Source organism: Pongo abelii, chromosome 1, assembly GCF_028885655.2.
Source record: "Pongo abelii isolate AG06213 chromosome 1, NHGRI_mPonAbe1-v2.0_pri, whole genome shotgun sequence".
Classification (NCBI taxonomy): Eukaryota; Metazoa; Chordata; class Mammalia; order Primates; family Hominidae; genus Pongo; species Pongo abelii.
In genome coordinates this window covers 99,281,034-99,290,862 of record NC_071985.2, presented here as the reverse complement: position 1 = coordinate 99,290,862, position 9,829 = coordinate 99,281,034, and the positions used below count along the sequence as shown (strand labels likewise).

Sequence of the window (9,829 nt, the reverse complement as noted above, 5' to 3'; positions counted from 1 at the left end):
AGTATTAATATTTAACGACTGCCCTGCTGGGTTTTGGACTTGCATGGGGCCTGAAGCCCCTTTCATTTGGCTCATTTCTCCCTTTTGGCATGGGAGTATTTACCCAATGCCTATACCCCCATGCCTATACCCCCCATTGTATCTTGGGAGTAACTAACTTGTTTTTTATTTTACAGGCTCATAGGTGGAAGTGATTTGCTTTTTCTCAGATGAGACTTTGGACTTTGGACTTTTAAGTTAATGCTGGAATGAATTAAGACTTTGGGGATTATTGGAAAGGCATGATTGTATTTTGAAATATGAGAAGGACATGAGATTTGGGAGGGGCCAGCGGCAGAATGATATGGTTTGAACCTGTGTCCCCAACAAATCTCATGTCAAATTGTAATTCCCAGTGTTGGAGGTGGGGCCTGGTGGGAGATGACTGGATCATGGGGGGTGGGTTTCTCATGAATTGTTTAGCACCACCCCCCTTGGTACTATCCTCGAGATCATGAGTGAGTTCTCCTGAGATCTGGTTGTTTAAAAGTGTGTGGCACCTCCCCCCTTGCTCTCTCTCTCTTGCTCCTACTCTGGCCATGTGATGTTTGTGCTCCTCCTTCACCATCTGCCATGATTGTAAGTTTCCTGAGGCCTCCTGAGAAGCCAGGCAGATGCCAGTGTCATGCTTCCTGTAGAGCCTGCAGAACCATGAGCCAATTAAACCTCTTTTCTTTATAAATTACCCAGTCTCAAGTATTTATAGCAATGCAAGAGCAGCCTGATAAACCTCCCAACAGCTGCGTTCTCCCAGTAGTCTTGTCATCAGTGGAAATATATTACACTATACACAACAGGGGTCCTGGGGTCTCCTGTGTGTGAGGGAGCATATTACATTCTTTTGAGAGTGATGGGTGAGATTTTTAGGTTCATTAAAAGAAAGCATGGGTTAAAAAACACAAAACTTTAGAAACACCGATTTACATTCTCTACCCCCAGGTCTCCTTGTGACAATCACCCACAAAATTTTCAGATTCTGTCTGGCCATAAAAGTGAGATTTTGGCATTATTAGCATCAGTTGGAATCACTGGTGTGAACTAGTTACCATAACCCCCCCCAGAGGCCTCTTTAGCCCTTTCTTGGGCAAGATACAAAGGGTAGGCAGAAGAGGAGACACAGGCCCTGGGACCCCAAAGACAAGGCCATCTGAAGGACAGGGTCACCAGTTTATTTCTTGGTGCCTCCAAGAGCTCATGGAAAAGCAGCACAGTGAACAACAAGCAACAGTGGTCAGTAAATGGATATGACTCAACACGTTGCCATGGTCTCAGCTTGGCTGTGTGGTACATGCTGCCAAGGGTCGGGTGCCAGGAGAGAGCAGAATGAAGCCAGGTTCCCAAGGAAGTGAGGGCCCAAAATAGGGAGTGTGGGTGATGAGGGTGGAGTTCAAATCCAGATGTCAGAGCTACAATCACCCCCAGGGTAGCGGAGCTCATGGGCGAGGGCTGGGCCAAGGGGCTCCTTCCCGAAGTCCACCAGGAAGTTGGGATTCAACTTCAGCCCTCCTTTTACTGTGTCTACATCAACCTGCAGCATCACAGAGCCTTCCCTGGTGGAAAAGGGAACGGGGTAAGGGAGAGGTCAGAGGTGGCTGCCCACTTCCCCTAAGATTTTAGAGGAAGGCTCCTGAGGAAGGAGGAATGACCAGGGTCTCAATGGGCCATCTGTGTGGTGGGGTACAGGGGTCTCCTTGAGGAGTCTTCAGAAAGCCAAATGACCCCTCTGGAAGAGGAGGGCTGGGGAGGTGAGCCCATGTGTCTGCTTCTCACCTGATGAGATCAGGGTAAAACTGCTTGTCCCAGGCACTGTACAGCGATGTGGTGACGTAGAGGCGCTTCCCATCTAGGCTGAGCTGGATCATCTGAGGGCCTCCGGCCACCCGTTTTCCCTTGGGAAAACCAGAGGTCAGAGCCCAGGGTAACACACAGATCCTAGGCACCACCCCAGGCACCACCCCAACCCCAAGAGTATGCTCAGCTGCTCCCCCGCATATTCCTCAAGCATGGGTCTGAGGGGTCCAGCAAGTAGGGGGAGAGGCTCTTACCTTGACCACCAGGGGCTCTGGCTGGGACTTTAGTTCCTGGTCCTCCAGCACTTGCACGGGGCCTCCCTTAACAATGCTGCCCCCGACGAAGAGCTAGATGGGGAGGTGCAGAGGATAAGGAGGACCATAGTGGAAGGCTCAAACATTGCAGGAAGAGCAGCTTGCCTGGCTGGCATCCCTCTCTCCTTTCAGACATGCTCTGCATGCCCATCCCTGGCCTGGACAGTCCTGGGCCTGCGCTGTCCCACAGCACACATGTCTGCTTTTCCTGCACCTCCCTCATCATCCTGCAGCTGCTTCAGACCATCCACCCCATCCCCAGCTTCTCTTCTCCCTCCTTCCTTCCCTTCTGCTCCTCCTGCCAGGGTCCCCACCTGTCCTGTGAGGCGGGGCCTCTGTGGGTCAGAGATGTCATACTGCCTCAGGTCCCCGTGCAGCCAGTTGCTGAAGTACAGGAAGCGGTCGTCCAGGGACAGCAGGATGTCGGTGATCAGGCCTGTGGGCAGGGGACGAGTAGAGCCTTTAAGGACTCTTGTTTCCCAGGCCAAGAATCAACTTTCCTATGCCCTAGGCACTCACCTGGCATTTCGGGCAGCAGCCAGCCCTTCACTTTCTTGGGGGGCACCTGGATCACCTTCTCCACTGACCATGTACCTCCCTACATTGAGGGGTGGAGGGTGAGGTTAGCTGGCAGAGAGGTGAGCCTATCAGAATTGGGGACTGGGGGTTATATCTGGGTTGCCCAGACCTGGGAGGGAGAGAATAGATGCCCGGCCTTCTTGCCACCAGGCTCTAACTCCATGCAAGCCCCTTGAGGCAGGGGTTGTGTCTGCTTCACCACTGTATTCCCAGAACATAGCACAGTGCCTAGCACAGACATTCACTAAGTAGTTTTTGAATGAATGAATAAATACGGCCAGTTAGGGTTCAGGCAGAAGTTGCCCTAGCACTGACAGAAGAGAGACAGGGCATGCAGCCTCGTTTTTTTTCGTTCCTGGAGATGCCTGAGAGCACCGTTACAGAAGCCTGCTTAGGTAGAGCTGCTGACAAGACTACTGGGAGGGGAGGGCCAGAGGGCGTATGTCACCTCGTTCTTGTAGAAGCGCTGGATGGTGGAGCTGAGTGCGCAGCCCACAAAGCCTTGGGCAGCGTCTGGGTTGTGCAGGAAGCGGATCTCCAAGGGAATAAGCCCATCTTTTAGAGACAGGGTCTGCACAATCTCATGGCGCTGCCAGTCCCATACATATAAGTGGCTCCCGTACAGTCCTGGGGTGGGAGTGGGGCCGGAGGATAGGCTCAGCATCAGGGGTTGGAAGGCATGGGCAAAGACTGGGCCACCAATCAGGGCAGAAGGTTAAGAAATGCATTGGCGGGATCAGGAGGACGCTTGAGCAATCTGAGCATGCAGTACATCCTATGCCATCTCCCTTAGATTCTGGGGCCACAGGAGGGAAGTGCGGGGGTGGGAGATTTGGAGCAGAAAGCAAGGGGATGTGAGCCTAAGGCTCCTGCTGGCCCATGGGGGGATTCTCACCAGCCTCCACATCAGCGGGGTTGAAGCCATCTCGTAAGACATTGGGAGCTGCCCACTCAGTGCTGATCATGACATTGTGTCGGGGCTGGTACCAAAAGTCATAGCCCAATGGTGCAGCACCCCCACGTCGCTCCCATGTCCCCTTCACCTCGAATGTCTCCGCATCCAGCAGCACAAAACCCCCTGAACAGGGAAGGAAGCAGGGTGGCAGGCAGAAGGAGTAGAGACACTAACCCCACCCTCCAGCCCTCTCCCCGAGGCATGTCTAAGAGGCTGTAAGCCCATTGCCTCCACCTCCACTGCTGGATTTGCCAGATCCTTAAATTCAGGCATCCAGGGCTGGGTGCAGAGTGGCTCATGCCGGTAATCCCAGCACTTGGGGAGACTGAGACAGGTGGATCACTTGAGGTCAGGAGTTCAGGATCAGCCTGGCCAACATGGTGAAACTCTGTCTCTATTAAAAATATAAAAAATTACCCAGGCATGGTGTCACATGCCTGTAATCCCAGCTACTCGGGAGGCTGAGGCAGGAGAATCTCTTGAACCAGTGAGGCGGAGGTTGGAGTGAGCTGAGATCGTGCCACTGCACTCCAGCCTGGGCAACAGAGTGAGACGCCATCTCAAAAAAAAAAAAAAAAAAAAAAGAAAGAAAAAGAAAAGAAAAAGTAAATAAAAAATTCAGGCATCCAAAGGGTCTCATCCAGGTATTCAAAGATGGCCAGGTGGCAGGGGGGCCTTTACACTAGTGCCCCATGTCTCCTGTCAACTTCATCTCTCTCTCAGACCACAGCGGAAATGTTTCTCCCACGAGATCTTCTGGGACTCAGCACCTGGTATTTCTCTTGTCCAGCCTCCCATTTTTGGAGTGGGATTCCTCCCAGAGTCTAAGCTCCATTCTGCTCACTACACTTTTTTGAGATAGGGTCTCACTCTGACGCCCATGCTGAACTGCTGTGGTTCAATCACAGCTCATTGCAGCCTTGACCTGCCTAGGCTTGGGTGATCCTCCTACCTCAGCCTCTTGAGAAGTGGGGATTATAGGCCTGCACCGCCACACCCAGCTAATTTGTATATTTTTAGTGCAGAGTTGCCAGTGCCAACTCTGTATTATCAGCAGACAACACAGAGATGGGGTTTCACCATGTTGGCCAGGCTGATTTGGAACTCCTGAGCTCAAGCGATCCGCCGGCCTCAGCCTCTTGAAGTGCTGGGATTAGAGGTGTGAGGCACAACACCTGGCCTGTTTTGACTATAACTTTGAACTGAATTCATCAGTGAAGACTCATCTTAATAGAAATATTCAAAACTGAAGTTACTTGCTAACATTTAAAATACTGGCTGGGATCCAACTCACTGGTTCTCCTTGGGAAGTCATTCCAACCCTCCCCTTCCATTCTGCTCCTCCCACAGAAAAATGCTTCCCACATTTCACAGCTGTGGAAGTTTTCATGAGCACACAGTGCTGGCAGGTACCTTTGCCATTGCCCTTGACGTCTCCCAGGGAGCTGATCATCACCTCCCCGCTGGCCAGGCAGTGGCTGGTGTGGAGAAAGGCCAGTTCGCACTTGGCATGGATGTCCTTGGGCTCAATGACCTGGAAGGGGTGGTGAATGGTGTCAGAATCATACAGGACTGGGAGTCCCTGCTCTTAACCTCCATACCTCCTTTACTTCTATCTGCTGACTCTGTCATCTTTTCCTTCAAAACATGGACACAACTCTCCCTGTGGGAATATGACAAAGATTCAGTCTGGTAACTTCTACAGAGTAGCAAGGGAAAGTCAGAGAGATTGCTAATAACTCCCCAGGCAGAAAGCACTGAACTTTCCCCATGTGTTCTGAAGGCACACACAGCCCTGTGAAACCATAAGCTCCTCCCGGGCTGGCCCACACCAGTGTCAACTCTGTATTACCAGTAGACAACACAGTAAATGCCTGGCACCAAGAGTGCACTAAACAAAGTGTTGGGAGGGACCGGAGTTTTTAAGAGAAGCCCTGAGCTCCTAACTGCATGGGGGAATAAATGGCTCCCTCCCTCTCTCAGAGTAAAACAAGAAGCCTTGTCCCTCTTCTCCCATGCTCTGGTCACCGTGCTGGAGGGTGATGACCCAGAATACCCGGGTAGACTCTGCTCTGAGGTCCAACCTCCCTCCCTGCTGCCGAGCCAGCTGCTGCGTAAGAGCTGGAGGCTGCTGGTTTAGGTCTGGCTTCCTGCCCGTAGACTGCCTGGGGTGGCAGATGTCTTATGGTCTACTGAGCTGGCAAGGGCAGAGGACATGCCTTGTGCAGCTTTGGGGCCCGGGGCTCAGAGCCCACATCCACCACATAGATGCGAGAGGAGATGAGACTGGGCAGCACCAGCTTGGTGCGCGACTTGGTGCTGTCACCGAAGCAGCTGCTGCAGGTGTTCCATCCTGAGTGATGCAGCTCGTCCTTCAGGTTGGGCATGGGCAGCCGGTGGATGACCTAGGATGCGGGGAGAGGTGGTGCTCTCCCAGGCCACGCCTCTGTCCACTTTTGGAAGAGGCGCCCCTGTGGACCCATTTTGGTTTGGAAGCACGGCACAGGCTGGATTTTAGCACTCCCCTTGTCCCAGGTTGAGCCTGCACAACCGTAACCAGGGAGGGCCAAGAAGGATGGAGCTGGGAAGGGGGGCCCCAGGGCCAGGGATGAGGGCAGCTACGGTCTCAAAGTAGCTGGTGCCCAAGCCCCGCCTTACCTGGCAATACTGGGGAGACTTGGGGTCAACATCCACAGTGGCCAGATAATCTGGGGCCTCAGTGCCCGTGTTTCGGTAAATGCAGGGCAGGTAGACGATCTCTTCCCTGGGTCCTGCAGGGTAGAAAGCAGGCAGCAGGGACAGCAGGGTGGGAAGGAAAGGTAGGGGAAGTGCTGGGTGTGCCAGAGGGTGGGGGCTAGGTCTGAAGTCCCTCTACCCCCAGCTGTGGAATCAGTAGTAGGGCGCTGGCTCTCAGACCATGGGCAATTACCTTTCATGGCCTCCAGAGGCGTGGAGTAGCCGGGTCCACAATTTCCACATTTCGTAGCTGTGGAAGCAATGGGGCGCATTGGCTGGGCCACGCTCTGGAGGGTGAAGGCTCCCTCCGCACGTCCTGCAGCACACATCCCAGCGGGCCACGGCAGTGCGGCTGGCCTAGGCCCCCACTCCAGCCTCATCGCTGTGGCCTGTCCTCTCCGCCCCCTCAGAGCCCTGAGGAGGGTGAGGTTGTGCAGGGAAGAGCTGGAGACACATGACCTGAAGGTGGACAGACAGTCCAGCAGGGCCCCGGGAGGGTGGGAGGAGGGCTGATGCAGCCGGGGTCGTGTGGTGTAGTGAATATGACACGGACTTGGGGCCCAACCCCAGCCCACCACTGACTAGCCAGGGGAGCTTGGGCAAAGTACTGAAGCTCCTCAGCCTCAATTTCTGCATCCTCTGTAAAATGGAGATGGTAAGAATTTCACAGTGGGCTTTTACCAGAAGTAAACACGAGGATGCAGTAGGTGTGCAGCTCTGTGTTTGTCTGGTCGAAGCCCAGGCACCCTTGGCTGTTCTTGAGGAGCCGCTCTCAGGGAGAGGGGGTGGCGCCTGCTCAGCTCCCTTCACCAAGATGTTTCTACATCAGGGGGAGGCCACTTCCTGCTTTTCTCTCCCCTGGGTCCTGATCCCAGGCTGCTAGCCAAGGGCTGGATTACATAACTGAGGGTCTGGGGCTAATACCAGCTGGAAGTCCTCAGGCTGGTTTCTACCCCTGGGTGTGCCCCACTTCCTTTATCGGTAAAGTAAGGTGTTTGGCCCAACTCTGGAGAGCCCAGAGGCCTGCCCACCAGAGAGGTAGGGAGCAACCCTCCCTATCTCTGAAGTCTGGCAAGAGGGGCCACGCTAATCTCCAGGATGTAAGTCAGCAGATGTGCAGTAGGGCTGGGACATCACAGCTACCAGAACCCCAGCATCAGAGTTTGGGGCCTGCTGGGGAGCAGGGGCTAAAGAATAACCCAGAGCAGGCGGCAGGCTGAAAGAAACCCTGGAGTGGAGTCCACAGGCCTGGGCCCTGTCTCCTGCCTTGTCCTGTGGCCAGTCCAGCCTCTGCCTTCACAACTGGGCCTCAAGTGGGGAGCCAGGAGTAGGCAGAGTGGGGCCTCCCCTGGGGCCTGGGACTCCCACTCGCAGCAGCCAAGGGACTTAGGAAGCTGAGAGGCAGCAACAGTGTTCAGAGTCTGGAAACCTGGTTTCAAGTCCCAGGTTTGACGCCCCATTTCTCCATTTTCTCCTCTTCATTTACGAAGAGTGGGCAATAATGATATTCTACCTACTTCGCTAGGTAGATATGGAGGACAAATAAGACAATGTATTCCAAAGTCCTTTCATAAAAGTGAATTAGGCCGGGTGCAGTGGCTCATGCCTGCAATCCCAGCACTTCGGGAGGCTGAGGCAGAAAAATCACCTAAGGTCAGGAGTTTGAGACCAGCCTCACCAACATGGCAAAACGCTGTCTCTATTAAAAATACAAAAATTACCCGGGTGTGGTGGCATACACCTGTAATCCCAGCTACTTGGGAGGCTGAGGCAGGAGAATCACTTGAACCCGGGAGGCGGAGGCTGCAGTAAGCCGAGATTGCGCCACTGCAGTCACTCCAGCCTGGGCAACAAGAGGGAAATTCTGACTAAAAAAAAAAAAAATGAATTACCATGTAAATATGGGAAGGGCTGTGCCAGAGGAGAGGAGAATGCCAGGGAGTGCTTGATGCCCAGAGAGAGGGCTGGAGGTGAGGCAGGGAGAGAGAGAGGTCCGGTTCGCAGGAGTTAAGGAGACTGGTTCTGCTACACAACCTTGCTAAGTTGGGGCTTGGCACCAGATGCCAGGGGGTGGGGAAGGAGGTTGCTGGATACAGAAGGGAAAGGAGATTTAAAAACTCCAAGACATCAAGACAGAGATACAAAAACTACAAAGCTAGGGAGAAGCTGAGAGGGAAGTAAAGGTGCAGAGGAGGAGCTGCCCGCTCTGCAGCCCGGGCCCGCCCCACACCCCAGCAACCCCAGCCCCAGCATTGCTTAGGGTCAGGCCCGGCATGCCACTGCAGCCCCAGGGAGCATCATTCCTCTTTCTGGGGAATACCCCCCATCTGAAGCATCTGAAGCAAGGTCTCGGAGCAGCTTTGGGTTTGGGATGGACTCATGGAAAGCTCAAGTGGGTTTTCCATGCCAGGCTGGCTGCTGGGCATTCTGCCAGCTCAGGAAGAGCCAGCCCTGAGTGGGGAAGGACCTCCCAACCAAACCTCAGTTCCTTCTTAGCCTGTCACCCAGAAGCCTACGGATGGAGGAATAGCAGGGCCAAGGGGGATTTAGGGGTGGGGGAGGCATTGAAACAGGTCCCCAGTGAAAGAGCGTAGGGATCTCTGATTTCCCTCCCAAAGAGCTTTGCTGTGTGGAGTAGCTAGAGAGTGACCTGGGCACAGAAAGACTTTGGACTCCCTACCTCACTGGAGTACAAAGTTGGCCGAGGGCTGAAATCAGGATCACCTCTCTCCTATGTGAGGGCCAGGGACCTCGTGGTGTTTTCTAAGAGCCCCCATCTGATTTTCCCAGCTGCAGAAAGTCACCCTGGCCCCAGCCTCTGCTGGATGGAGCCAATTCAGGGCCCAGGATCCCATCTCCCAGCAGTGCCTCTGCCCATCTTCCTCAGAAAGTTTGGCTAAGTTGGGAAATGCAGCGGGGTGGTGTGGGAGGGGGTGTGCAGACTGGGGACAATGAAGCAGAGTCCACTACTCCCTCCCCAGCTCCCCACTCAGGTTTTCTAGCATTTTCTGGAGGAGGGCCTTCCAAATTAGGGGCAGACAGAGCAGGCAATGTTTGATTGGAAACCCCTCTCCTTACCCATGCTGCCGACTGGTACACTTTGATCCTGGCGGATTTGCTGTGCTGGTGTCAGAGGCCGCGGTTCCGGGGAAGGAGCGAAGGGAAGGAATTTATTCAACCAGCTGGGGGTGGGGCAGAGAAGGAGGAGGGCCTGGGCTGTAGCCCAGAGTAAACTACTCAGGGCAGCTGGCCAGGATACTCTCAAGTGGCCTAGGGTGACTGGTGTTTGAATTATGGGGTGTGCGTGTATGTGTTTAAATGTGTATGTGTGGGAGCCTGTGCTTTATTTATTTATTTATTTATTTATTTAGAGACAGGGTCTCACTCTTGCCCAGGCTGGAGTGCAGTGGTGCGA

General features: G+C 53.9%; 1 protein-coding gene across 4 annotated transcripts; it reads right to left on the bottom strand.

The window, feature by feature from the left end:
- Positions 1-1,187: 1,187 nt before the first annotated feature.
- SELENBP1 (selenium binding protein 1) lies at positions 1,188-9,615 on the bottom strand. Of its 4 annotated transcripts, none has more exons than XM_009244402.4 (12): positions 9,493-9,578; positions 6,608-6,873; positions 6,337-6,449; positions 5,898-6,083; positions 5,092-5,212; positions 3,619-3,801; positions 3,172-3,350; positions 2,664-2,742; positions 2,459-2,580; positions 2,085-2,177; positions 1,810-1,928; positions 1,188-1,589 (listed from the first exon to the last, which is right to left on the bottom strand). In XM_009244402.4, exons 2-12 carry the CDS (start codon positions 6,792-6,794, stop codon positions 1,427-1,429), a joined length of 1,545 nt encoding a protein of 514 aa, XP_009242677.1. In that variant the 5' UTR covers positions 6,795-6,873; positions 9,493-9,578; the 3' UTR covers positions 1,188-1,426.
- Between the last annotated feature and the right edge of the window lie 214 nt (positions 9,616-9,829).